Here is a 27,805-nt window from a genome sequence, read left to right as displayed (position 1 = left end):
AGAACAAATGAGCCTGAATCCAGTCTTTATTTCTTCTGAATGGATAAATGATTGCTTTTGACATAGCACTAATTTCACTGCACAGTGGTGCATTAGGAAGCGCTGCCAAGACTGTTGGGGGGCTCTGCAATGTGTCGCAGCAACTTAGTCTACAGCAGTGACGAGATGGGTAGGATGAGTCGTTTTCCATCATAACTTCTGATGATCTACACAGCCTGTTTAACTATTGAAATCTAGCAATGCAAAACTTTTTAAAGAATTTGGTTTTATGTTTTGTCTCTCTGTCAGATACCATGCTTATGTGGAAGTGCCCCGTGCCTGCTCTGCCGGTGCTGCCCCAGTGGAAACAACTCTACCATAACTCGGCTGATTTATGCATTCTTTTTACTCCTTGGTGTGAGTGTTGCCTGTGTGATGTTAATACCAGGCATGGAAGAGCAACTGAAGAAGGTCGGGTTACTTCTTTGCTAACACGTTTGGTAGAACAAAAGTCACAGATAATTGTCAATGACATCTTGAAAGCATGGGTTTTATTTGGAAAAATGTAATTGTGGTGCCACCTGTGCTTCACTGTCACCATTAATTTGATTGTAGATCAAATAAATAAAGAACTCTTGGGACAATCACTGCATAGATGAAAGCACTATTTAGAAATAAAGTTGTACCTCTTCTTTAATAGCTCAGACCAGAAAAAAATAGAATATTACATGTTCTTGTTTGATGTAACTTATATATGTGGAGTTTTAAACAATTCTGAGATGCTTGTATTTGTGACGCTTGATTGACTTTTTTGATTGCTGTAAAAGGAAAAAAATATCAATCTGTCATCTAGTTTCATTGTGCTATACTGGTTAAAATTCTACTTTAAAGTCTGCAAATGCATAACAAATCTTTTTCACTAATGATAGTAGCATTATTTTTCGCTAAGGACATTAGGAAGTGCTTATAGGATTTTACAGTTTATTGGTTTAATATGAAGATACAATATTGCATGTAAAATTACAGAGTGATAATTTGAGTTATGGGAGAGCTCATAGGTTCACTGAACTCGGGCTACATGTGCTTTAGTTCTGTTCATCTTTGTTTGCTGTCTTTCATTTTTTTGTAGTAGACAGTAACTTCTGTTAGGCACGCTTTTGATTTTCTTCCCCCCCAACGATTCATCTGTAAATGTTAATTTCAGTGTAGTATAGTAACCACATTAGAGCTTCAGTGAGAGCCATGTTTGTCACCTAGGAAAGGGTTGTCAGGCTCTGGAATGGGCTGCCCGGGGAGGTGGTAGAGTCCTCCTCCCTGGAGGTATTTAAAAGAAGGATAGATGAGGTGCTTAGGGCCAGGGTTTAGGGGTGAGATGGCAGGGTTAGGTTAAAGGTTGGACTCGATGATCTCACAGGTCTTTTCCAACCAAAGTGATTCTATGATTCTATGAAAGACAATTATTGCCTTCTGGAATATGATTTTACTTCAAAAAGATGTTTCTCATGTCCTGGTGGTGACCGGAAAGGATATTTTCAGCTGTTTCATATGGAAGTTACAGATACTTCTAATTGATAGTAATGTTAGTTTTTGAGGGGAGGCTATTTCTGTTTTAAAGAGATGTAAGCAGGCTGCCTTCTCCTAGCCTTGTCACGAGCCTGATTGTAACTGTCAAGTCAAATTTACCAAATCCCAGATCTTTTATTTGTCTCCTGATTCAGATCAACAAGTGAAAACTGCATTTCTTTAAGAAGTTCTGAAATTGCTAATAACAAAAAAACCCTACTGTTAATAAGATTTATTTTTGAGTTTGTTTAGAATTTGCCTCTGTGTTTTTTTTTTTTTCCTTGAATGTGTTTGTTTAATATTCTGGTTGGACTGTAACAAGCCCGTCAGTATCATATTTTCAAGCAATGCTAATAGTTGCATAATGTTACAATACTAATGAGTTGTATATTAAGAAATTGCTAATATGTATTTACTCACGGGAGGCCATTTACAGGTCACTGAAGTATCTTGTATTTATCACAGATTCCTGGATTTTGTGATGGAGGGATGGGAACCACTATTCCTGGTGTGCACGGCCATGTGAATTGCGATGTACTAGTTGGTTATAAAGCTGTGTACCGGGTGTGCTTTGGTATGGCCATGTTCTTCCTTCTCTTCTCCTTATTGATGATCAAAGTGAAGAGCAGCAATGACCCAAGAGCAGCGGTGCACAATGGGTAAGACACAGAAATGAGAACGGAGATGGGCGGTGTGTGCGTATGAGAGACAGCTGCTGTGAAAATAAACCCTGTGGCTGAGCATGCTGGTCAAATGTACTGTTCCACAAAGAATTTCATGGTAGCTAGAGGAGTGTTGTTGCAGTAGAGGGCATTCAAAGTTGTTAGAACTCTTAGATGTGACAGATTAATTTTTGTAAGAGGAGAAGGTACACATGGCTGTCACTTTTCAGAGCCTGAACTATAACAATGGATAATCTGTCCAGAGGTTTCCCAAGATTAGAGATTCTGCTTTTGTCCAAAGATGACAAAATTCGGAGATGAATAATGGTACTAAGTTTCATTCTGCTGAGACTTTTTTTCAACAAATAGAAAGATGCAAAAGCCTCATCTGTCCTCTAGGAATTACATTCCTCTTGACTTTGATGTTTGTAAGGGCTTGCTCTTTTCTGACTGGTTTTATTTTAAAGACTATAACAGTTTTATATCTATATATAGAGATATCTAACATCTCTTCCCCCTCTGCTATCTTTTCTTCAGTGTTCTCTCTGCATAAAGAAGGGTTGTGTATCTAGTAAAGTGAGTTATATATTTAGTTTCTGAGCTTCCCAGTAAACTTTTCTTTTGCATTCATTATAGTTAAGATTATCAGAAGGAAGATAGTAGTGGAATTTCAGCTTGAGGGTTGACACAAGTGGTAGTTTTCAGCCAGGCTCAGCCTAGGTGTAATGTAGCTTCTTGAACCAAGGACATATAAACATTTGTAACAAAGCATGGCACTAAAAAGCATAAAGCCATTTATGGTTCCTAGTCTTGGTGGTCACAGTGATTGCTTAGACTTCCTGCTTTTTCAAGATAATTATTTTTAAAGGAAGCTATGAACAGCTAAGCCATAAAAATGAAGAAGCCATTTTATTTTATATTCAGTATAATAAGATTAAACGTTTCTAGCACAAAATGAGAAAAAACTTCAAATTATTTCTGTAGGAGAAAAGAAAATAATTAAGACTGAGCAGAATATTGCTTTGTTTACTTTTGTTTTGGTCTAAAGAAAAAGAGGCCGGGTACAGAATTAAGATGCATTAGCAGCAGTAACTCAGTTCAGCCTTTCCCTCCGCCCTGCTTTATTCAGGAGAGCATACTTGTTACAAGCAAGAAGAAAATGGTTCAGGTACATTCCATGTAAACAGAGTTTTTTTTACAATAAAAGACACCTTTTACATGATGTGGAATCTTTTTACCTAAAACCGCTTCTCAAAGTGTTTGGGATCTTCATGATACCCTTATCTGGAATACAAATTTTGATACTATTTATGCAATCCATAGCAGTTTACTCTTCTTTGCCAATCTAGTGTCAGCACTAGGATAAAAGGAAAAATGATACTCATTAACTGTAACTGCTAAAATATTTAATAATGTTACTTCCAACACTTCTGTAATAACTGCTTGCTTCAATAGTATGCATTACAGGGAGCTTTATGAAAACCATGGCTTTCAGTTCTTGAAATTGTATGTAGCTTCAGTAATAGTCTGCAGTGTAATCTTTCTGTCAGTGATTTGCAATATTCAGGACACTGGGTTTTCCTGTATATGTGTACTAACTTTTTCACACTTGCAAGCGAGTTAAGCCCAGTGGTCCGGTGCCAGTGTTCACCTTCTTTGCTTTTGTAACAGCAGAGTCAGAATGGTTTCTTGCTTCAGGTTAATAGTACTAATAGAAAAAAAATCAGTTCTAATGTATTCACAGGATTGTTGCTGGCTTGCACAGAATGCACAGCAACTGTAGGTGTTACTTTAAAGGACTGTTTTCGGCTCTCACACACATTATATGGATAGAGTGTTAAGATCTCTTAAAGAAGTCTGGAATTAGGGATGAAACTTTTACAAACTTGAACCAGTTCTTATTTCTATAATTGAGAATGACATTGACTTAAAAAAAAAAATAAATCTCACATGTGGATTCAAAAACTAGTTTTAGTGGGGTATGTATTACACCATATTACAAGTTCATTCAGCTTTCGCACTGGGTTTAGTCACTTCTCTGTATCCCAGTGCGTTAGTCCATTTTTCCCATATTCTGCACTTTTGTCATCTCACATAGTTTATTCCTCTGGTCACCATCACCTCATTGTAACATCCAGAAGGAGTGATTAAACTTGTTCAGTGTATGGGGAAAAAATGGGAACTGATAGAAAACTTGAAAACTGTGCAAGTGTTTGACATTGCCGGGGTGTGGTGCATGTCTTTGTTCTATATTCAGTTTTGAAGTATGTGTAGAAGGTACCATGCCTATATTTGGAGCTGCCTGTCACTGTGATCAGAAAAAATAGCCTTTACCTTTTACAGTTTTGTTGGTGTAACTTCTTGATTTGAAGTTCCCTATGCAGGGTATATTTGTACACAGTCTGCATTTGGGGTGAGTTTGAGTCTTTGGTGGAAGATATTTCCTTGTCTGCTTTCTAGGAAAGATCTGATCGGTTTTCTTTGTCCGTGAGTGCATATCTTTTACTGGGGGGAGAGGGGGAAATCCAATGCAGCAGCACTGGAATAGGGACTTAGAATTTGATTGTGTCCTTTCTGTGAAGGATAAGTCCTTTGTTGCTGTTGTGGTAAATCCTCATCAGATGTAGGCCTAAAGAGTCTAAAATTAGGTGGGAAGAATCCAGGCTTTTGTACATTTCTCCCTTGTAGGAAATGAATTGGGGCTGGTAGGGAACTTGAGCGTAATGTTTTCTGTCATTGTAGGCACCAACCAGATCCTCTACCTTTCTGGTTTTGATATTAAAAACAGGTAGGGATTTTTTTTAACCCATTTTTCTGATATGCAGGCAGTTGAATAATCTCAGTGCTATAGTTAACAATGTTCTTAAAACAAAACAAAAAAAAACCAACAAAAAACAACCCAGACAACATGCAATTATATTCTACCCTGGCTTAATTTGTAATACATGAGTGCAATAGCTCTGGGAAACATGTCAAACTCTGTGTTAGTCTAGCACAGTTTAAGCATAATTTTCTGGAGAATGAAAATCTTAAGCAGATAAAATAAGATTTTTATTCTACTTCAAAAGAAGTGAGTTAAGAATGTGTGAATTAAAACACAACTCTTAAGATGTGCATCTTGTGTACTTTCACATTTTTGTGAATTAGATCAGACTTAAGCAGTTGCCTGACTTTTTTGTATTGTTTTCCTTTAGATTCTGGTTCTTTAAATTTGCAACAGCACTTGCAATTAGTGTTGGAGCTTTCTTCATACCAGAAGGACCATTTACAACAGGTAAGGGAATATTGTCTTCCACTGTATCATGGTGCAATCATAACTGGTTTTAAAACAAAACTAAGTGCATGCTGATGTCTTAGTTTTGATTGTAGCTGTGTAACCCTTTGTAGCCCTTTCTATGTTTAGGGACATTAAGACAGAGTAGTAAATTATCTATGGTTCTGAACTGTTTTTTTTTATTTCTCTTTTAGTGTGGTTTTATGTAGGTATGGCTGGAGCATTCTGCTTTATTCTTATTCAGCTGGTCTTGCTTATTGACTTTGCCCACTCCTGGAATGAATCTTGGGTTGAAAAAATGGAGGAAGGAAACTCAAGATGCTGGTATGCAGGTAAAGGACTGTACTACAATCAAGTTTTAAATTTCATTGTGCATTGTGTTAAATAAGTTATTCACAGACTAGTGCATTTTACCAGAGTGCAGAAGGGCTGCTTCGTGCATAAGTATAATTTTCTCAGATGGTGTAGTTCAGCTCTGTTGTCTTGCAGGCCTTTTGATGTCAAGTTAAGCAGCCTATGAGTAATGAGATCTAATCCCTGGGAGCAGGGCATAAGTTTATGATAGCAGAGATGTGCCAATTGCAGGTGTTCTGTTTTTTTTTTTCCAGCCACAGGTTGCACCTTAGTGCTGATTAAAAACAAACCAGACTATTGTAAATGTCTCTAATTGTTTTTTTTGTTTCTGTCTGCTGGTTGGTCATTCTCTGAAGATATATGCTGTCGTGGTTTAATGACATTCAGGCAACTGAACACCACACAGCTGCCCGCTCCCTCACTCACTTCCCCCCCTCCCCGCCAGTGGAATGGGGGAGAGAATCAGAAAAATTGAAACCTGTGGGTTGAGATAAAGGTAGTGTAATAAAACAGCAGAGGGGAAAAAAATGGTAAGAGAATATACAGAATATACAAAACAAGTGATGTGCAATGTGGTTGTTCACCACCTGCTGACCTATGCCCAACCTGTCCCCAAGCAGTGATCGCTCTCCCCTGTCAAACTCTGCCCCCCCCCGAGCGTGATGTCATATGGTATGGAATATCCCTTTTGGCCAGTTGGGGTCAGCTGTCCTGGCTGTGCCCCCTCCCAGCTTCCTGTGGCCCTGGCAGAGCAGAAAGCTGGAAAGTCTTTGACCTAGTAAAAGCACTACTTAGCAACAATTAAAACATCAGTGTGTTATCAACATTCTTCTCATATTACATCCAAAACAGAGCACTATGGAAGCTACTAGGAAGAAAATTAACTCTATCCCAGCCGAAACCAGGACATTGACTGGAAGTCCAAGATAGTGAAGGAGGGTACAATTCCTCTCATTGAAGAAACTATGTGTTAATTTTAATGAAGCGTTTCAGATGTGATAATTTAGGTGTTTCAAAACATAGCACAGCCTGTCTTTGTGCAATGGCCACTTCACTCTTCAGTGTTTTTAACAAGATGGAATTGTTTTTCCTTCTATTGGGGAAGTAGTTATTCAGTTTCTTTTTTAAGCTTTTAGCCAAAGTATATGTAGCATAACTGTATTTCTTCATACTTGCTGCTCTGGATTGTTAAAGCACTGGAGAAGCAAGTATGGTTTCAGGCTTCCCATTTATTGTGTTCTTTCTTTTTCTCAGTACTCTGAGGTGGGGAAAAAACTTACTTCCTTTACATTTCAGTGCCCAGAGCTGCTCTCTAGTTGTCATTGTAGACCATATCCAAAACCTGATAACCATGCAATATTGTTTTAATACTCTCCATTATTAACCAGTTTAACTCTGTTTCTGTCTCTTCACAGCTCTGCTGTCAGCTACAGCTGTCAACTATCTGCTGTCTCTAGTAGCTATTGTCTTGTTTTATGTTTATTACACTCATCCAGAAGGTTGTTCTGAAAACAAGACATTCATCAGTGTTAATATGCTGCTGTGTATTGGTGCTTCTGTAATGTCAATTCTGCCAAAGATTCAGGTATAGTTTTAATTTTGGGTTTTGTGTTATCAGTCCCAGAAAACTGATATAATTGTGCCCAAGGCTTTTAATTGCCTAACTTTGCTGTTTCATGACTATTTTGTATAGGAATCTCAGCCAAGATCTGGTTTGCTGCAGTCTTCTGTGATCACCATTTATACGATGTACTTGACTTGGTCAGCTATGACCAACGAACCAGGTAAGTGTGGTAGCCAATATATGGCTTTTCGGATAACCAGTTTAGCAGTAAACCGTATTTTCGCCTGTTTGCAAGGTAATTTTAGAATGGGGTACTATAATGCATGCAGGTTAGAGGTAGGACTCATTAGTGTTCTTTCCCCCCACACCAATTTTCTGTATTAATACCAAAGAAACAATTCTTCCAAAGATATCGTGTCTTTCACTTGCTCTGAAGTTTATCATATGGAGGAATTTCTACCTATTACTGGCAGGATTGCAGTATCCTAAAGCTTAGGTTTTGCAGATCACCGCAGCTCTTCCAAGGTGTCTGGAAGATTCATCTTCCTACCAAGTTTCAAGTTTCTTACCTGGTGACTGAGATGCTACTGATTATATTTTTTTTCTGAACCGAGGATTTTGAAAACATTTATTAATACATTTTTTAATGTTTCTTGTGTCTGAATACAGCTGAGCATCTATTAAAAAAAAAAAATTAAATAGATTCTGGTGATTAAAATAAACTGCCAGATACTGATTTTGGTGTTTTTAGTTGGGTCTATGGCCCTTTTATCTTAATTATGGACAGTCTTCTGTGCTTCTGTGTGACAGCGTACATACGAGTCATATCTAATTCCTGTGGTAATTACAGGGAAATAAGATTGTCTGCTACTTTCAGCTGTTTCGTCTGTGTTTATCTGTGGATGCTGTAGGTTGGGACTGTTGGTAATACGAACTGACTTTGTAGTGTTCTTTTCCAACTCTGGGATGACTCTGGTACACCGTCTGTAGAGTATATGTTTGCCAAACTTGTTTTCTAGCAGTAGAATTTCTACAGCTTAATATGCAGGGCATTTTTATTTTGTTGTATCTGACTATATGAGATGGAACAGTAAAGCAGTTGATGCATATCTTATATAAGTTTAAAATGCTTTTATCTGCTCAAATAGACAGATTTTTATGCCACATACTGTCATTTACCTGCTTTAGAGAGACTCAGTAAGCTAAAATTAGATCAAAGCTTTATTACTTCAAGACTGTCACAGTTTCTATTACCATGCATTCATTGTGGAAATGTGCTGTTCAGTCTTTGTTCTGTTCTTGTTTTATGCAAGTTCTAATGTAATTTCCCCCACAGATAGGCGCTGTAACCCAAGCTTGCTGAGCATCATCGGTTACAACAGCACCACCATTCCAACCCAAGGTCAGGTAGTTCAGTGGTGGGATGCACAAGGAATCGTAGGACTCGTTTTGTTTTTGCTGTGTGTTCTCTATTCAAGGTAAGATTCCTTTTAAAAAAACCAAACACCCCAAAAAACCCAAGAACTATTAAATTTTATTACTTCTAATCATCAGATACTAAATTGTATTCACTTGGGTAACTGTACTGTGTCCTTTCCCATCAAATACAGCATCCGGACATCCAACAACAGCCAAGTTAACAAGCTGATGCTGACCAGTGATGAATCAACACTGATAGAGGATGGAATGCCCAGGAGTGATGGCTCCCTTGATGATGGAGATGATGTTCACCGAGCCATAGATAACGAGAGGGATGGAGTTACTTACAGTTACTCCTTCTTTCATTTCATGCTTTTCCTGGCCTCACTGTATATCATGATGACACTTACCAACTGGTACAGGTATTTGTGTTTGAGAATATATTGTGCTAATAATGAGCATACAAGATGGTGTCTTTTGCTGGACAAGGAGGCATAAGTTGTGTGCTGTGAGGAGCGTAGGTCTTGAATGGGACTTCTCAAGGGAGGTATAGTGTTTGATCTATATTAAATGAATTGTATTTGAAAATTGGAGTAGCCAACCTTGTTCACAAGCACCTGTCATATTTTCTAGGATAACTCTCATGATTCACGGGACTGCTGAAGTGAACAGGATAGAGTCTTAAATTCTATAACAACTAAGAATAAGTAAACAGCAGGCCCATGTCTGGTACAGATGAGAGATGGGACATGTTATATCCGCAGGTTGAGGGAGAAGTGATCCTTCCCATCTGCTCAGCACTGGTGACATCACACCTGGAATGTTGGGTCCAGTCCTGGGCTCCCCAGTGTGAGAGGCATGGACATTCTGGAGAGAGTCCAGCAAAGGACTGCAGCAGCTCTTAGAGGAGAGGAGAGGCTGAGAGAGCTGGGACTGGTCAGCTTGGAGAAGAGAAGGTTCAGGGGAAACTGTGCACATCAGTGCACAAATCAGTGTGCACAAATACCTGAAGGGAGGGTGCAAAGAGGATGGACCCAGGCTCTTTTTAGTGGTGCCCAGTGACAGGACCAGAGGCAGTGGGCACAAACTAAAACACAGGAGGTTCCCTCTGAACACCAGGCAACACCCTTTCATTGTAAGGGTGACCGAGCACTGGCACAGGTTACCCTGGGAGGTTGTGGAGTCTCCATCCTTGGGAGATGCTCAGAAGCCGTCTGGGTGTAGTCCTGCTTAGCTGGCTTTGGGTGGCCCCACTTGAGCAAGGGCATTGGACCAGATGACCTCCAGAGGTCCCTTCCAATCTCAGCCATTCTGTGATAGGTCTGGTGGAAGGAAATTAGGTTGTCTGCTCCCCCAAAAAATCCTCACAGTAAAATAGTCCTGTGTGTGAATTGTTATTAACAGCTTGAGCAAATGTTCTTCAGAATTTAAAAGCGCAAATGATGGTCTCTAACTTGTTAAAGGACAATTTGTATTAAAATAGCAACACTAGAAAGGTGCTTCCTTCAACTGTAACTCTTAATAGATAGCCCTGATGTGGATTTGATTTGTGGCCCTGCTTGGGTCAATATGACATCAAGATTACTAATTCCTCTAGGTGTTGTCTTTTGGCAAGGTAAAATGCGTTATTTGTATCTATAAATGCTATCCCCGTCCTGCCTTTCCACAGGTTTGCTCCGAGATTCCTTGTAATTATTTCTGCTTCTTGGCAGCTTCTCTTACTAAGTATTTTTTGGGCTGCCATTGCTTTCCACCTTCCTCTGACACCAACTCACAAGTGGTGTCCTTGTACAGATGGGTTTGAACTGCCAGGAAGAAGAGGGGTAGAGATGTCGTTTGAGGTGTGGACCTGAAGTGAAAATGACCGACTGTAAAAACAGCGTTGAAGAGTGGCTACTACACAAGTACGTCCGTCCTGTTGTAAACAAAAGTTGCAAAAGATCTTTTTTTCTTTTCCTCCTTTCACAGTCCGGATTCTTCTTACGAGACCATGACCAGCAAATGGCCATCTGTCTGGGTGAAGATCTCTTCCAGCTGGATTGGCATCGTGCTGTACGTCTGGACTCTGGTTGCGCCACTGGTTCTTACAAACCGTGACTTTGACTAAGCTGTGCCGCTCTCCAAGGAGATCGCGCTCGCTTCACCGCGTCTTTGAAACAAACAGTATTCCAGATAGTAGTGCAGTTGTAAATACGTGTGTGTGTGTGTGCACGCGTGCGTGTGCTGTCTGTGTAGTACACCCTGCTTTATTCTGCATGATTACCTTGAATCATGTCTCTTGTCGTGTCACTAAATGACTTTTTCTAGCTGAGCTCAGTGACAATTGCTCTAATGATGGTTTCCATAGGATTGCTCCTGGATTGAGTGCTCTGGGAGCGGTAGATCTAAGATCAAGACCTTTTTGGAAATAGTTGGGTTTTTTTCCCCTCAATTGCATTAAATAGTTGTAGGAGAAAAGGAGCAGGTGTTAATTAGGGTAAGAAACCAGTATTAGATCAGGCTTTGCAAGCAAAGGAGGGGCTGCCTTTCATGATCCCTGTTGCCTTGATTCCAAAGTAAGTCCTGAGTAAGCGCTCTTCCACTCAAAATTGTGCGCGTTGGAGTTTGCCGCACATCTTGCAGCGTTTTGGCACCAGCAGCCTGACCTCTTCCCGCACGGAGGGCAGCAGTACCTATAGCACGGGCATTAACTGGGGGAACTTGCACCCAAAGCTGCGGAGGAGCTGGTGTCCTCCGCGCTGCTGACAGGATGGACAGACACCCGGGGGAAAAACATCCTGGTGTCGGATGCTCAGGAGCATGTTTTTAAGGCACCTGTTCACAATGTGCATCTATGTATTATTATTATTATTATTATTTTTTAAAGTAGTTTAAATGGGATAGCTGTGCTGTAACTTATTGCTGTTGCGTGTGCCACTTTCCTTCTCGGCTAAGCTACAATCACGGAGTTGGCAAAGAAGCCGAGTGGTGAAAACCGTCTGAGCCCTTTTAGAGGAATTTTTTGAGTATTGTGCTTAAAAAAGAAATGGAGGAAAAGGAGCACTGAAATTGCAGTAACTAACTAAAGGAGGCTTGCGTTAACCGAGGCTTCAACAAAAGTGTTTCTTTATATATTTGGAGCTCTTAATTTTGGAATCTTTATAATGTATTAGGTATTTTGCTTGCTGTCCATTGGCCGGAGATGGACTTCAGCCTAGAAAGTCTCAGTCTAGGCATGAGGTAAGACATTACTCTGATTAAAATACTGTATAGTTCCTGTGCAGTTAGGAAATCTTAAACGCTTTTGTGCTTGCTGCTTTGTAATTGAAGTACGTGAGCTGCGCTACTTCTCTGTTACTCGCTGCAGCTTGAGAGTAGGGCAGCCTGAAGGGGGGTCAGCAGGCGTCTCGCTGATCTGCTGCCGTGGTGTTTATCCTGGTACTTCCTGTTGCTAATTATTCTCTAGGCTTTTATTTTAATTCTTGCACCTAACCACTGACACTTAACTGCGGAAGTCTGACACGTCAGCCAAACTCGAGATGGTAATGGAAGGGTTAGTAAAGGCTTGTAATAATTTGGAATATCTCATTACCTTATTAATAAATAAATTTGGATGAAGATGTCTGACTTGATGTCTCCTGCTCCTGCCAAACGTGGGTGATGTAGGGTGTTAACCTCGTATTTGCTGCTTCTGCTCCTGGGATGTTTTATAGCACTCTGTCACCTGAGAAACAACTGTGGGCAGTGCAGCAAGGCGGCACCTGTGAGGTTCTGGGCTCCTGGGGGAGTGTGCGTAACCCCCTGCCTGCAGTTTTCTGACAGTTCTGTGCCCTCTGCATCCATCCCTCTGAAACCAGGAGCTGCTGCTGCTGCACCTGTGTTTCAGTTTGGGTAAAACACCCGAGGGCCAGTTTTAATACAGCTGTTCCCGAGTCCTGTAACAACTGCCTGTCGCTGCCTGGGGAAGATGGGCAATGGGCGCCTGTGTTTATGGTAGACTCAGCTCCTTCTACAGTGGGCCAGACTTGCCCTTTAGAAAACAGAAAAGGAAATGGAGTGCAGTGCCGGACTCATGGAGGTGTTTTTCCTGTTGCGTGTGTTCCTCCCTTCCCTGGCACACCTTATGCACGGGAGCTTCCCAGAACTCCCCATCCAGCTGCAGCTTTGAGGGCACAGGGAAGAAAACTGTCTTCTGTTAGGGTTTGCCTTCCCCTTCATACTCAATCAGCAGCTCGGGGTGAGGTGATTTAGTTGGAACTGTTGCAGTGAGCGACCCCCCCCTGGCATTCCCCTGTGCGGTGCAGCGACACTGAAGATGGAGGTATCTGGTAAAAGCAGCCCTGGAAATGCACCCTGCTAGCAGGGGTGGAGTGGTGCCAGCAGAAGTTGTCAGTAAGAAAGCAAAGGGGAGCACATTCTTTTGTGTAGCACTAAAGGAAGTGGCAGCTTTGGCGGCTTGCAGATGAACCCTGCCCTTTGGAGAAGCAGACCCTGCTGCACAGCTACTCAGGCATGAGAAGCAGAGCCTGTTAAATCCACATCCACTTGGCACTTGGAATTAAGAGAGCACTCTAGCCGGGTACCACACTTAAGTAACATTTATTTTATCAGCGTAGATGGTCCAAGTTAAAAGTACTCATGCAGTCGAGGGGCCCGGCGGCTGCTGAAGAACTTTTCCCCAGTTTGTGCTGTGTGTGAGCGCTTCCGCTGAAGTGAAAGTAAGGCAGAACCAAGATTGAGCAAGGTACAGGCACTTTGTTCCCAGTTCAAGCAGGGAAAAAGAAAGCCTACATCAGGTCCTGGTCCCCTCCCACCCCAAAAAAAGCCTGGTGTTTGTTAAACAAAACATTGTAAAAAATTGAAAAAACCCAAGATACAGAAAGTCAGTGCTCCCTAACCACACACTACTCGTTTACACCATCATATGTAAGACCAGAAGTATAAGAACTCGTAAATCAAAGCTTACTCTTAACAAGCGTTCAGTTACCTGGGCTATTTAGGGGTGCGTATGATACCAAGTAAGTGACAGCAGTACAGTAACAGTCTGACTTGGTACCACCAACCGTGTCTCGCCGCCTGTCTAACCACATGGTTAAACAATGGCTCGTGGGAAGTAACATAGGGAAGGTATTTTAGATTCCACGTTACCTGGTTACATAAAACAGTGATTTACAAAAAACTCATATACCAAACAATATTCTAAATAAATAGTTCATCTTCGTGACTATATACAGAGTCCCACCCCTCAGTTATCCAAGAAGGGCATGTCTGTGTCCATGGGGGCTGGGGCCAGTTCGCATAGATAGAAGAGCGTGGCTTCGCTCGCTTCCGCCTCCGCCAGCGGCTCCCCTCTGGGTGGGCTCGGGATCCAGGCTGCTCTCCAGGAGCTCGTCCACTTCCAGGGGTTGGTCAGCAGAGGAAGGAGGCTGGGCTGCGGAGCTCCCACTCTCGACTGCGGAGCCTGGGTTCCCATCGAGGAACGCGAGGAGCGGGAAGGCCGTGTACTGTATGAGCTGCTTCTCTGAGGGGAAAAAGGTCCCAAAACATCATCAGTTCATGTGCCTTTCTATGGGCAGAAGGAAAAAACCCAAAATCTGACCCACAGAATTTATTTGAAGAGTAATTAATGAAAAAAAAAAAACATTTGAGGGGTTTGTTTTAAATGAGTGGTGGAAGAACTTTTACATCCACGCATAGATAACGTTATCTGCTCAGATTCTCCTGCACAAACATCAGTTTCTCTGCACCTGGTGCAGTGCCAGAAACCTAAAAAGCAAATATACGAAGTATTTTCTTCTGGCGATTTGCCTACCAACAGGAGACAAAACCAGACAAGGAGCCAATAACTGAGATGGTTTTTAGAGCAATGCTTGCTCAACTGTTAAACCGTTTCAGTAAAACACCACAACCAACCTGATTTGGCCTTAGAAACTTGTGTTTCCTGCGAAGCCACTGGACCAGCATTATTCTTGGTAGTTTCTATTCCCTTTGTCTCCATCTGGAAATGAAAGCAAAATCTTAAAACGCAGGCTTAAAGAAAGACTTTTCCAGTGCCACTGGAACACACCTGACCAATTATTAAAAAACCTAAATTTTTATTTGCAAAGGGGTGCAGTGGTACCAGTTGCCCATACTGGTAGCCCTTGGCTGAGAAAATGTGAAATGAAATGCAGGCTCACTCAAGCAAGAACCAAAACCAATGCTCGTGAATGAACAGGACAAATCCAATGAGCTGGGTCTTTGCTCTGCTGCTCATTCTTGTGTTTCTTTTCCCACCAGACAATACAGATGAAGCCATTCTCACAAAGCACATACCATGTCTGCACATACTAACATCTTAAAAGGATACAAAAGTCAAGAGACTGGTACAACGTACAGGTTTTGGTCTCAAGGTCATATGAGATTTGAAGGTTATTACATAAATCAGCGTGGTTTTCCCTAGTCTGTTTAAAACCTAACAAACAGGATGAATTGAGCTGCAGCCTTCCTATTCTCATGGAAGTCTGGAAAGCCAGAACATGAGAAAAGTGCTGTTACACTAGTAAGGAAAACAGTAAAGGATGAATAGAGTTTGCATCTCACTACTGCGTACATCAAGCAATGCATTCAAGACTTACTTTGGTATTAGTGATATGATCTGTGGGATTCATCTGCACGGAGCTTGTAAAAAGCTGAATAAGACAAAACACATCAAGGTTTAGGTATCTTGATGCTGCTATTAAGAATACAAGAACATAGTCTCTGCATGCCTGAGAATAATAATCCCTCTGCTTCGTGTTTTCACCCTCTATCAGGACTAGAGTTTATCTACAGGTAGCTGCCGCTTCTGCAAAGAAAACCTAGCTTTGCAGCGTAACGAGCTTGTAAAAAGCTGAATAAGACAAAACACATCAAGGTTTAGGTATCTTGATGCTGCTATTAAGAATACAAGAACATAGTCTCTGCATGCCTGAGAATAATAATCCCTCTGCTTCGTGTTTTCACCCTCTATCAGGACTAGAGTTTATCTACAGGTAGCTGCCGCTTCTGCAAACAAAACCTAGCTTTGCAGCGTAATGGTCTGGAAGTCCATGAACCTCAGTCACAAAGGGAACAACTGTATGACACCCAATTTAGGCTAACACAGTTTGCGGCAGACTTAAAATACTGACTACTCCTTCTTGCGTTGCTGCGTGGTGAATTCTGCGTGCAGCCAGGAAGCGCACACCCCGATCCGAGTTTGCAAGTGACACCAAACTGGAAGGAGCCATCGGCAGGTGGGAGAGCAGAGCTGCTGCGACGAGGGCTCTGGGCAAAGCGGGCGAGGGGCCAGCAGGCACTCCGTCGGGTTCAACAGCCACACACGTTTAGAACCACCTCATGCACTGGGCCAGGTTAGGGAAGAAGCGGACAGGGAGCAGCTCCTCAGAGAGGGGACCAGGGCATCGTGGCAGACAGCACCCCACCGTGAGCCGGCAGCGTGGCCTTGCTGCAGGCAGCGCATGGCCAGGGGGCGCTGGAAGCCATTGTTTCTCTCTGCAGGGCACCTGAGGCCACTTGTGGAAGATTGCCCAGTTTTAGGCCTCCCAGTACAAGAGTTTTCAAGCTAAAGAGCATCCGGAGGGCCACAGATGTTTGGGGACATACAAGAGGCTGAAGGAGCTTGGCTAATCTTGTTGGGAGAGGGCAGGCAGGGGAGGGTAACTGCACTCTTCCCACTGCTTCTAAAGAGGTGTTATGGAGAAGACAAACTCTGCAGAGGTGGATAAAGGACAAGAGGCAAGAGCTACAAGCTGCAGCAGGGAAAACTGTGGCTGACACAAAGAAATCCTTCACAGAGGGCCATCAAGCACTGGAACAGGCACCCCCAGTGGCCACGGAATCTCCCATCTTTGGAGATTTCAGAATTTGAGTTAACAAGGTCCCGAGCAACATGATCCAGCTTTCCAGCTGGCCCTGCTTTGAGCGAGGGGGCCGGACTAGGTGACATGCACAGGTCCCTTCCAACCCAGACCATTCTACTCAACAGAAATCTGAAGAGAAACTGAGAACAAAAGACATACAAAGAAATAACCCAAAATGGCAGAGAAACTTGTAAAATGAACGCCAAGAGGCTTTTTAACCCCAGTTCACTGAGAAGACCACAGATGATGTGCTGGGCTATTTCAAAGTAAGAGTATAAATCTAACTGGTGTCTGAGTTCACGTAGCAACAAGCATAAGCATTATTTCATTAAGAAAGCTATTCTTCAATCAAAAACTTAAAGCATTCACTTGAGTGGTAATGTACCAGTGCCCAGAAATATATATTCACAAATATATATAACTTTACTTTTTTAAAGGGAAGAGAGGCAAAAAAAAAAATAATTCTGTTGTCTTTTAAATCTATTTTAAACAGTAACAGCCCATACAAGTATTTTCTGTAGTGTATTACCAAAATACTTAAAATAAACAGTGAAAATTACATCGACCAGGAGATCTGGGTCTATGCTGAACTGTCGTCCTGATAACATAGCTTGGAAGTCCTCTAAACTGCAGTCGATACTGTCAAGATAATCCAGAAGTTCGACTCTAGAAGACAAACAGTATTTTATTGCTATATCCCGTAACAAAAGGAAGAGAAATCCACAATTAAGCTTTACACAGACGTACTACATGCATCTAAACATCTTCACCAGATCTCGAATGAACTAAGTCTTCCATTACAAACAACATTTGGAAAAAAATGAAAACTTTTAGCCTCTTTAGAGGAGAACCCAAATAAAGCAGACGGGTGCTCCGAAAGAGGTATCACATCAACGTAACAGCAGGATGTGACATTCGCAGAGATGTGGTTCTTGCAGCCAGGCAGCCCTAATGAGTCTCATCTGCCTGCAAGGGCTACACAGATAAATCCTGCCCGTTTTAGACAACAATATCCACAACATGACACTGTCAGATTATGCCCCCCAACTCATTTGCTTCACGATGAAAATCAGAGCTCCCATCTTCAAATAGTGAAAACAGAAGGATCTTTAGAAACTGGCTTATTAGAATAAAGGTGACCTATAAATCTGAAGTTCTCAACAGGAACTACCATTCAGTTCTTTTCAGTCAAACAATCAGTTCTAATACTTGAAAAACCAAAAGACCAGGCTACTCACTTTCCAAGAAGATTTATGTTCTGTGAAATGACTCCGTTCTCATTGAGTATGGAATCCATCATTGAGACCGGATCTTCTGCAGTTAAAGTTGACTGGTTATTCAGCTGTACAGCACTTGACATGAGTGGGCTTGTACTGTCACTGATAGGGCTGAGGGGATTGTTAGCTGGGACAGCAACTGATTCTGTGCTTTTATCCCCTTGAATTACAGGGGCGTATTCTTCTTCGTTATCATCTTCCACAATTACAATATCGGGAGAATGACCGCAGCTGTAATGAGAGACAAGTGAATTAAAGCATTTTGTACACTCATTTAAATTGGTACTATTCCACAGGTTTAGTTACTTCTCATTTTAGTCAAGCTACTACAAGGAAATAAACTTTCCTACTGCTTTTTAATATGAAACACAGCAAGATACTCTAAATATCTGTTTTCCGTTGATACGGTGCTGTAATGCTCAATACAGTTAATGAAGCTCAGCTAGCAGACACGGTTGTGCTAGACCACAGTAACAACTACTAAAAAGATAGAGAAACACTGATATTTTTTGCATTAGAGCAACTATAAGCTCGCATATAAAGTATGTATGAAGGGACCAAAGCGTATGAGGCCATCAAACTACACAGACAATACATATTTTGCATCTTTCCTGTTGAACAGAATCAACTCTGGAGCATCCACAACATAAAGGATCTCAGTCAACAGTGTTGTAGTTAATTAACCTTGTTATGTATACCAGAAAGGCAATCTAAAAACCAAGAAAGAGACTCAAATAATTTGCTTTCATCTATATTCTGGTTTTCTTAACCCTTAAGTAGCTGTTAGTTGTGCAGCTTCGCTATCGCAGCCTTATCTTCATGAAGCTTTTCTACCAGAGAATGCATTCCCAGACATCAGCCGAACAAGAACAGTGGTACCAGCTCAAGTATAAGCTACAAATATCTGACTTTTATCCCGTGAGGCATAGTGCAGGCCCTATCAATACAAGGCAACTCAGGACAGAGCTGCATCTCAATCCCTGGACCAAGTTTCAACTGCTTACATCTGAAAGATGAACTACGTCTGTAGTGCTAAGTACAGGCAGGAAAGGAACACAGTCACAAAACACTTGGGGCTGAAAAAAACCCTTAAAATTAATTGGCCTAATAAAGTTCAAAGACCACGCCAACGCTTGACAAACAGCCCATGCAAATTATTCTCCATAAAAAGCTGTAAAAAAAAGGGAAGTCATTCCTGCCTGTATTCGTAACAAAAAGTAAGATGACACCACTTACTCTGTCTTTGGACAAGTAGTGTACTTAACAAGAGCGCAATAATACAGGTTGCTTCTCACTAGTTTTTATCCTCTGCATATTAAAATGCCAACAGCCCATTAACTATTTGGAACAAACCCAGAGGTCAACAAATCAGAACCTAGTGTGAATTCACAGATGAAGCTTCTGTATGTGCAGAAGTACTGAATAATTCTGACTACTTCATGAAAAAAAAATATATTATCCAAGACATCTGAATTATTGCATATTATACAACACTGAAAGCCAATTATCTATACAGACTTCCAGAGACTTCTTACTTGGAGGAATCTGAAGTGGTATCTTCATTTGCTTCTGGTGTAATGGGAAGATTTTCTTCATCACCCATGGGATTTTCTTCATCACCCACATCCTCAGTGACATCATAAATAATGATGTCATCTGAAATCTGTTCCCTTTGTTTTAAGCCCTCATTTCTGTTCAGAGGTACCTGAGAATTATTTTAAAGAGAGTCAGGGGACAGAAGAACAAGGAGCTTCAGCATTCTGACAGTTGTCATTGTCTCTTATAATGCTTCAATTCTAAAGAGGTGTAAGAGCTTTCCTACACCTCGGAGATTACAAGCCATTTGTATAGATCTACACTTAATAGAAACAACATGCAAATAAATTAACAAGCTGGAGAATAGCAGCTACAGAAAAAAGCCTTTGGTAACTATTACAGGCACCGACATAAAAATATACTGGCATTGTCAGCAAAAGCATCAGAAAAGCTGTGACAACAAGACTACATAAGAACTAAAAATATTGAAACAGTGTCTGCCGTTTAAATAGTACTTTGTTATAAAGCTATTAATTCTAGTACCATGCTATAGAACTCATTTTAGCGATTTCCCCACCAACCATCATTTGGACAGCAGAAAATGACTTTCAGTGGCGTGACACATTTAAACGGCATGGGAACTTGACATAATTTTGTTGGGCTGGATGCTGCCTTGCAGAGCAACACACTCAATCCTTGCCCCTGTATGGGGCTAAGGGCACCTAACTCCCCTAGCACAACAAACGTATGCTATTTCTAACAAACACCACTATTATTAAAAGCAAACTGCTTGCATTTAATACACAGGTAACTGGCTTATACACACTTCTACTGAAAAGTGAACGGTGATTATCAACACACTTGGCTTCTGAAGGAAACACAACATGCCCCCCTCCACTCCTTCCTTCACCATAACGAAGAGCAGGCACATTAAAGAAAACTTACATGGTGGTTACTGTCAGCTGGTTCTTTCACAATTTGTTGAAAAACATTTGACTTTGTAGGTCCGTTAGTGTTCAGAAGTAGAGGCCTAAATCAGAAAGAGTAAAGGAAGGAAGCCATCTCAAAACTAATTCTTTGGCTTTAGACAACAAAACATGTCAGTATATCAACTGGACAGCAACTTTTCAAGATCATATTTACCTCTTGCGTTTTAGGCTCACTAGCTGGTTATTCTGCACCAAGGTAACAATAAATTGCACTATCTGTAAGGAAAAGAACACTACTGTTAGTCGCTCTATTCTGCAATTGTTTCTCTCAGAGCACCAGGATACCTTATAGCAGTAGACTTCAGTAATAAAATCTGTACATAAACAGCAGATCACTTCTTTTGTGTAGTAACTCTCATATAGAACTGTTCAGAAAAGTTAAAAATCGTAGTAGAATAGAAAACACTGCTGGTAATATCCAAAAAGAAAAGAGTTATTCAGGTGTCTGAGAAAGGCTTTTCACATAGCAGGCAATAAGAGTAGACTATTACACCACATCATGCAGCACACAGAAAAACATCCAGTAACTCAAACTATGAGAAGAACTGTAATAAGCAATGACAGAAGGCACATAGGGATGTTGACTGTATACACAACCTGTATCTGTAAATACCAGCTCTGGTGAAAGGCATTTTTGACCGATTCAGAAAAAATGACATGTACACTTAACAGTATTCATCAGCTGCCCTTCCTTTTGAAATGTCAGGCTTTCTTCACTTATGTTTTAAATTTAAGGATTAAATGTATATATCTGGCTCGAACAAACTGGAAAAAAAGCCATCAGTAAGAGTCTCTACTACAAGGCAGTGTTGCCATTTCTGATAGCAAAAAAAAAAAATAGATCTGTAAACTCTTTGCATTTAGATCCATTTTGGTAGATCATAGATCTAACTGTTAAACTACGCTAAGCTAACATATTATCAGTGGGTTTCACTCAATAATCTGTTCTTTAGATAACTTCCAAAATGTACAGTCAGCGGGTCAGTTAAGCAGGACAGTAAAGAATTTCCAACACAGAACCTGGCAATTCTTGCAGTGAGAAAGTTTTCCCAGAGATCATCCAACACTGAAAATTAGTCATCTGATTCCTGAAGTAATAAAAACATGGATGGACCGTTTTAAGGGTACCTTAATGAATGATGTATGATGTTCTCGAACCTCTTTCTTTGAAAATATTTGAGTTTGATGTAACAGTTTGGCCTTATCTTCTGCATAAACAGAAGATACACAACTGAAGGTTTGTTTCACAAAGATTGTTCACCATATACCACCCTGTTAGTTTTTTTTCTATCAAAAAGACATTTCACACACTAAAAAAAAAAATTGAGGGCAAAGTAAGGTAACATGTGGCACAGTATTCCTAGTTCAGAAGCACTCACTCACTCACTCATTCACATACAACACTTGAGTGAAGCCCTACCTTCCGAATAACTTGCTGCTGTTGCAAGTGTTTTGCTCTCAGTTCTGCCACTTCTCTCCAAAGGGATTCATTCTCCCTGTTTGAAAAGGATGATTTAAAAGTCAAACTAAAATGAAGTTTTAAAAATATTTACATGAATAATTTTCGTTAAAGATTAGCTGGCCTCATTAAAGCTCTTTGAAACTTGGGATTATGTGGGGGTGTGGAAGTCACACAGTTGCAGCCTCGGTAAATAGTTAAAAAATGGAAACCCAAACACAACAAACAGCCTGCAGAGAATTTCCAGCCACAAATTTGGTAATACTTATTACACATATATTCAGCATTTAAAAATTAACTACTTTGTTTTCTCTCCCGTAATGAAGTTACTCTCCTCTTCCTTCTAGTAATTAAATCCTAAAATCCTAAATTAAAAAAAAAAATGAAAATCAAGCATACAACTGGTTTCTGGCAGCAGCCAAATACCAAACAGTGCAAGAATGCAGTTTCACCACAAAGAGTTCTTAATCTATATCAAGCCTGCCTGTCCTCCCTCACACACCTCCTGCTAGATGCAAGCCACCTGTCAGCAACAGTATGTCCACCTTGACAGCATCTTTACAGACCAAATCTCGCCACTGGAGACTGAGTTTTAGGAAACTTTAAGCTAAGTTTTCAGAAACAGCCATTTATATGCAGTGTGATGAAGCTTATTACTCACTTCCCAAACTGCTCTTATGTCCAACATACAATTTAAGAGTACAGTTCCATCATAAATTTAACAACTGAGGTCAGGGATTCTGAACTTTCTCGATTTTTCATCAGCTTTATTAACAAGTTTTGTAGGACTAGGTCATCCTATTTAGCTCCAGTTTCCACCTCAATCATTTTAAACTCATGGGACATCACCACAGATGTCGAAGAACAACCATTCTATCTTCTCATCTCTACAAACTGTCAGGTCATTAACAACTGGATGTCATTTCAGCCAAAATCAGCCCTGCTCCAGGCAGAGGTTTGGACTCGATGGCCTTCTGAGGTTCCCTCCAACCCAAATCTGTCTATGATTTGGAAAGGGTGAATGTGAACATTTTTACTCGAGACCGGCCAGATTCTAATAAAGACTCTTCCTAGACAAAAAAAGTTTGCCCTCAAATATTCTACCACTCCGGTAATTAGAACTGAAGACTAGAAACAACAGCATTTACTTCTTAAACCTTGAACTAATCAGTGACCTTTGCCACAGAGGTATACAATCATTTACGTACTCAATTTAATGTAAGTGAAGGAGTCCTGGGATAGAGTTACTGTTGAGGTGCTGTGACTTACAGTGCACAAGCTTATGCTCATATATCTTGTCTGTACCTACATACTCTAAAGGATTAAGTCATTTGTGACACACATCCCTTTAATTGTTGAGAATAAATTGTAATTACTAAATAGGCAACAATGCAATTCTAAGATACTCTATTTATATTCTGATTTTAGATTCTATATCTCTGTTGCTGAGGTAGCTAATGAATTTCAAAATTAGATTTCTAAAAATATTTTCATAGGCATTAACTACTCTGCAATTTTTAGCAGCGGGGGAATGAAGGAAAGTAAAAACCAATGAGCAAAGACATTAATTGTAGTAAGAAAGTATTATAAGCAATTTGCACAAACCAAACTCTGCCTCACACTAAACACAGTAACTACTTCAAACTTTAAGCCCTAAGACAGCATACTTTATGCTAAGAGCAGAGATGAACATTCAGCCTCAGCAGCATTATGGAACTATCACTGAAGGTGTTACTGAACTGCCCACTACTAGACAGTTCTTCAAATGCCAACATTGCCCATTACTTCCAGCCATATCAGCATATTCAATTTTAATGCAATTCTTTTATTGAAATTCATTTTCCTAAAGCAATATTTAAAGTCAGGCAGTAAGAAACCAATACATAAGTAAAATTAGGTCTTTGTCCAATCAGAATTAATCAATTTTAGGGATCCCTTGCTGATGGAGCAACTTACCTCTTCAAAGCAGACAATCGAGATTCAATAGTTTCTTGTTTAATTTGCACCTTTTGAGCACTACTTATTATTTTGGAGAGGTCTTCCTGACGTATCTTGTTTTCTTCAGGTCTTGAAGAAGAAACCTTTAAAAGATTAGAATCCAGAAACACATGCTTTCCTTTACTCACTGTTAACTACTGTTTTCTTTTGGTGATCAAAGTATATTTTCTTCTAGTGTTGATCAACTATGCATTTAAGTCAGTAATAAATCAAGCATCAAATAAAAAACCCCACAGAAACACAGAAAAATGTCCTCTTACAGCTGTCACGTTAGCTTTAGTGGTTACAAACATTGGTGTATATTCAGATTCTTCAGGCATTCTCCTAAGTGCTCTACTTCAACTGCTTCCCAATAACCCAACGTTAATTAAGTACGTCCCTCTCACCACAGTTTAACTTGCCATATTGCTGTCCAATATCTATATTCACCTGATGCATGGTAAGAGCAGAGCACATTTCAGGATCATTTAGCAGCATAACGAACATGTTTATAGGTTTCCTCCTGTTCTCTTTGGTGGAAAGTTTAACGCTTACAGTAGCTTTGTTCTGAAACAAGCTACATAAACAACCAGATTGTTACTGATGCTAAAGTCCAAGCATGCTCTGCACTTCTCTAACATGCATTTGCAAAATATCATTATTTGCATAACTCGCTCATTTTTGCCACCTGTGAAACTTACTACAATGACAGCAAAGCAGGTTAGATAAAGGAGCCTTAATCCCCCAAAATATCTTTAAACAAGTCAAGGTATAGATGAGAGCAGCACAGTTTCCTTCCTCAAACTCCAGACTTTTTTGCACTGACAATCCTGCAATTAAACTTGACATGAACTTTGCTATTCATTCACACAGGTTTTCCACATATGGAGTTTTCACTAACCTTCCTTTTAATGTGTTCCAACAAGTCCTCTCGGCCTTGCTTAAAATATGGGTGCTGAAACTCTACCGGACCATCTCTCTCCAGTTTGACAATCCCAGAATCAACATGGACAACTTTACGGAAGCCATCTTTAAAAAAGGAAACAGAAAAAGAAAAAACCTCTCAAAACCCACATTAAGAAATTCAAGCTACGCAGTTCCAACTATCCTGATACCAGTGTTGAGCATCAGTTTCCTAGCTGCAGAGAACACGGGGCCATTGCTCAAAGAAAACTGTCTGTAACTAAACACGCACAGGATCTAGAACTATGCTAGAAAGCAAAAACCCAAGAACTTACACATGTTTAACTGTCTGACAAAGCTTGCCATGTTGTTGTGCTTGAAGTACTTGGGAAGAATCTCTTTCGCGAATCTTTGTTCATCCAACACCAAGAAACTCTGGCCATTCTAAAATGAGAGAGACAGATTAAGCTACTTAGAAACCATTGCAGAAAACACGCTGGGCTTTTGGAATTAATCACCAGATAGGAATGTTTCCTTTGTGCATGCAGTACGTAACTGATCTGCTTGCCTACAGTTTTCCACAACAAAAAGTGTACAAACGCTGCAGTTGCAAAGCAACGGAGTATTAACAATTTACATTGCTACCCACATCTGAAGGGGAACGTCTCTATTGTTACTCATTGCTTCCTCAAGAAATGAATTAACTGTTTACCATCAATTACCACAGTTTCACTACGGGCAATACTATCTATTTTTTGTGTAGATTCAAAGTGTTGGGAAGGAATCTAACAAAGAGACTGTGCAAGGGAAAAAAAACCAACAACCAGCCGAGAGTCCCTTCTGCTTTCCAGTATAAAAGCAAGATTAGTCTGCTAAGACTTGTAGAGCAGATGGAGCTGTCAAAGAGCTAAGGGTGTCCACTGGGTTTTGTAGTTACCAAAAAGGTAACCACTCAAGGCAATATCTCCCTCCTCCTGAGATGGCAATTGTGAGGGAGGACTGATCTTTTATTTCATCCACAGGCTTTGACTAAAATAGAAGGCTCAGCTCTTTGTTCTTCAGTGACTGCGCTCCATTATCTAAAGGACAAATAATTGGCAGAATCCAAATTAGCTACTTCAAAACGGTTTAGGTTTTGTCTGTACATCCACAGTACTCTCACCCTCCATTTAAGGAGAAGCCTATAATCTTTGACAAATGTCAACAGTAGTACTGCCATCTTCTTAGAAGCCCTTTAGTTCACGAGTCACATGTGTGCTTTACCCCCAAATACCAGCAGTTCTATGATCCCGAGAAACCTGAGGAACCAACCACGAGTCCGTGTGAAGATCCTTGCCCGAGAGCTTGTTTCTGACAAGCCAGCAAGGATTGTCAGAAACAGGATTTATAAATGGCTTGCCACCGGATGAGTTCGGAGCTGAAGACTGGGAGGAGGGTAGAAAGACGAAAACTTCCCAGTAATGCCTACCCCCCTCCTGCTGAGAACTGCTCAGTGGAAGGGGAAGCAGAGGAAAGGGCAGGAAGAGATCATTTTAGCCAATGCATTAATGAAACTCGCCAGCTGATGGTACTCAAGCAAGTGGCGCTACAGTGACCTGTGACACCAACAGCTTCCGTGCAGCACCTCACTTTATTGTCACTTTGACATTGTTCAGGCCTAGCGCAGAAAAACCTGCGAAACACATCTCCTAGCTCTTGCTGCCCTGGCAGTCATTAAGGCCCAAGCTGAACCCACTGAAGCATTACTCCACAGCTAAATACAGTTTCCAAGTCCTAGAGTTCCTGACTGCGGCATACCGCAACCCCCCAGGCACTTCATTTGGTACTCCTTGCACCTGCTGCCACGGACAACACATACCCGTGGCTTCGCAGAGATGCGCATCCAGGGAGACAAAATCTGGCTTTGCTTTCGGGTGGTGTTTATCCTCACAGTGTAAGGATATGGATTTGTATAGGAGGAAAGTGAAATATTACAGTAACTGTACTCTTCCTCCCCTGTTACGCTTGGCACACTTTCTATACCCCATAGTATCAACATAGCGTATTTTTAAAAGGCGTTATCGCTTGTGTACCAAGTGATCCCAGTACCTTCCCCGCACAAGAACTGCTGGATGCCGGTAACATCAACTGTGATTAGTGGATCTTCCTTCAACAAACAGCCTTGCAGAATCTCAAACAATGATTTTTATTTTTTAATTAAGAAAATAATACAAGGGCACTTAATAACAGCTTTGGTAGGCTTACTTGAGATAAACATAAGCAATGAATTTGAGAATTCTCCATTTAAAGCGCAAGATAGCAAAAATGGCACTTCTTAAGGTGGACAACATCTGAATCTTCATATAGCCCTTAGCATCTCTTTTCCAGAGAAAAGGAAAAAAAAAAACCAAATTAGAAGGAAAAGCTGGCATAATCTACCGAGTCTACCTGCTTCCTTCTTCAGGAGGTTCTGGCTGAAGTTACTGGTAACTCATTATCAGTAAAACATTTAAGAAGACATTTCATCATTGCTTGAGCATTTGAAATAAATTCAGCTGAGAGCTGCCATCTCAACACCACTTGAAGACGTTGATACAGCTTGAGAACAGGACTTATTTTTTAATATACATTATTTTAAAAACGTCCAGGATAGAGAAAATTGAAGTTATTATTATTAAAAAAAAAAAACCAAACAGCTTAGCATTTATCTCAAGAGCTAACGATGCCTACTTGCCAGCCCTTCATTACACTGTAAGGTGGTTGCTTCCCACCTTCCAATGTTCTAAAATACGCATAAACTTTGTGCTCTGATAACGCTTCTTTATTATTCGCTACAACAGCCTGCACGCGAGTATAAAGACTTCAAGATGAAAGGATGGTGACCTTAACTTTTCCTTTTTTTTTTTTTTTTAACCGAAGTAGACGTCTTTTAGCACGGCCACTGCACACGCTCACCCGCAGCTCCCAGGAAAGGGACTCCGGTTAGTGAAGCAGGCAGAGGCGGGAAA

At 40.7% G+C, this 27,805-nt stretch overlaps 2 protein-coding genes across 2 annotated transcripts; one reads left to right on the top strand and one right to left on the bottom strand.

Annotated features, from left to right (window-relative positions):
- Positions 1-289: 289 nt before the first annotated feature.
- SERINC1 (serine incorporator 1) lies at positions 290-11,361 on the top strand. Its single transcript, XM_009645239.2, has 9 exons — positions 290-450; positions 2,008-2,201; positions 5,399-5,478; positions 5,673-5,810; positions 7,248-7,417; positions 7,526-7,616; positions 8,733-8,874; positions 9,007-9,237; positions 10,784-11,361. Exons 1-9 carry the CDS (start codon positions 415-417, stop codon positions 10,920-10,922), a joined length of 1,221 nt encoding a protein of 406 aa, XP_009643534.1. The 5' UTR covers positions 290-414; the 3' UTR covers positions 10,923-11,361.
- Positions 11,362-13,378: 2,017 nt separating this feature from the next.
- HSF2 (heat shock transcription factor 2) lies at positions 13,379-26,856 on the bottom strand. Its single transcript, XM_009645238.2, is given in 14 exon segments — positions 13,379-14,142; positions 14,144-14,315; positions 14,708-14,792; positions 15,412-15,465; positions 17,238-17,343; positions 17,916-18,185; positions 19,490-19,659; positions 20,436-20,520; positions 20,634-20,695; positions 21,900-21,975; positions 23,895-24,019; positions 24,817-24,944; positions 25,154-25,262; positions 26,677-26,856. Coding segments are annotated over 14 exon segments (1,725 nt in total). The 3' UTR covers positions 13,379-14,039.
- Positions 26,857-27,805: the final 949 nt, after the last annotated feature.

Source organism: Egretta garzetta, unplaced genomic scaffold (genome assembly GCF_000687185.1).
Source record: "Egretta garzetta isolate BGI_Z169 unplaced genomic scaffold, ASM68718v1 scaffold18, whole genome shotgun sequence".
Classification (NCBI taxonomy): Eukaryota; Metazoa; Chordata; class Aves; order Pelecaniformes; family Ardeidae; genus Egretta; species Egretta garzetta.
The sequence above is the reverse complement of the archived record's forward strand: the minus strand, read 5'-3'. Positions and strand labels throughout refer to the sequence as shown.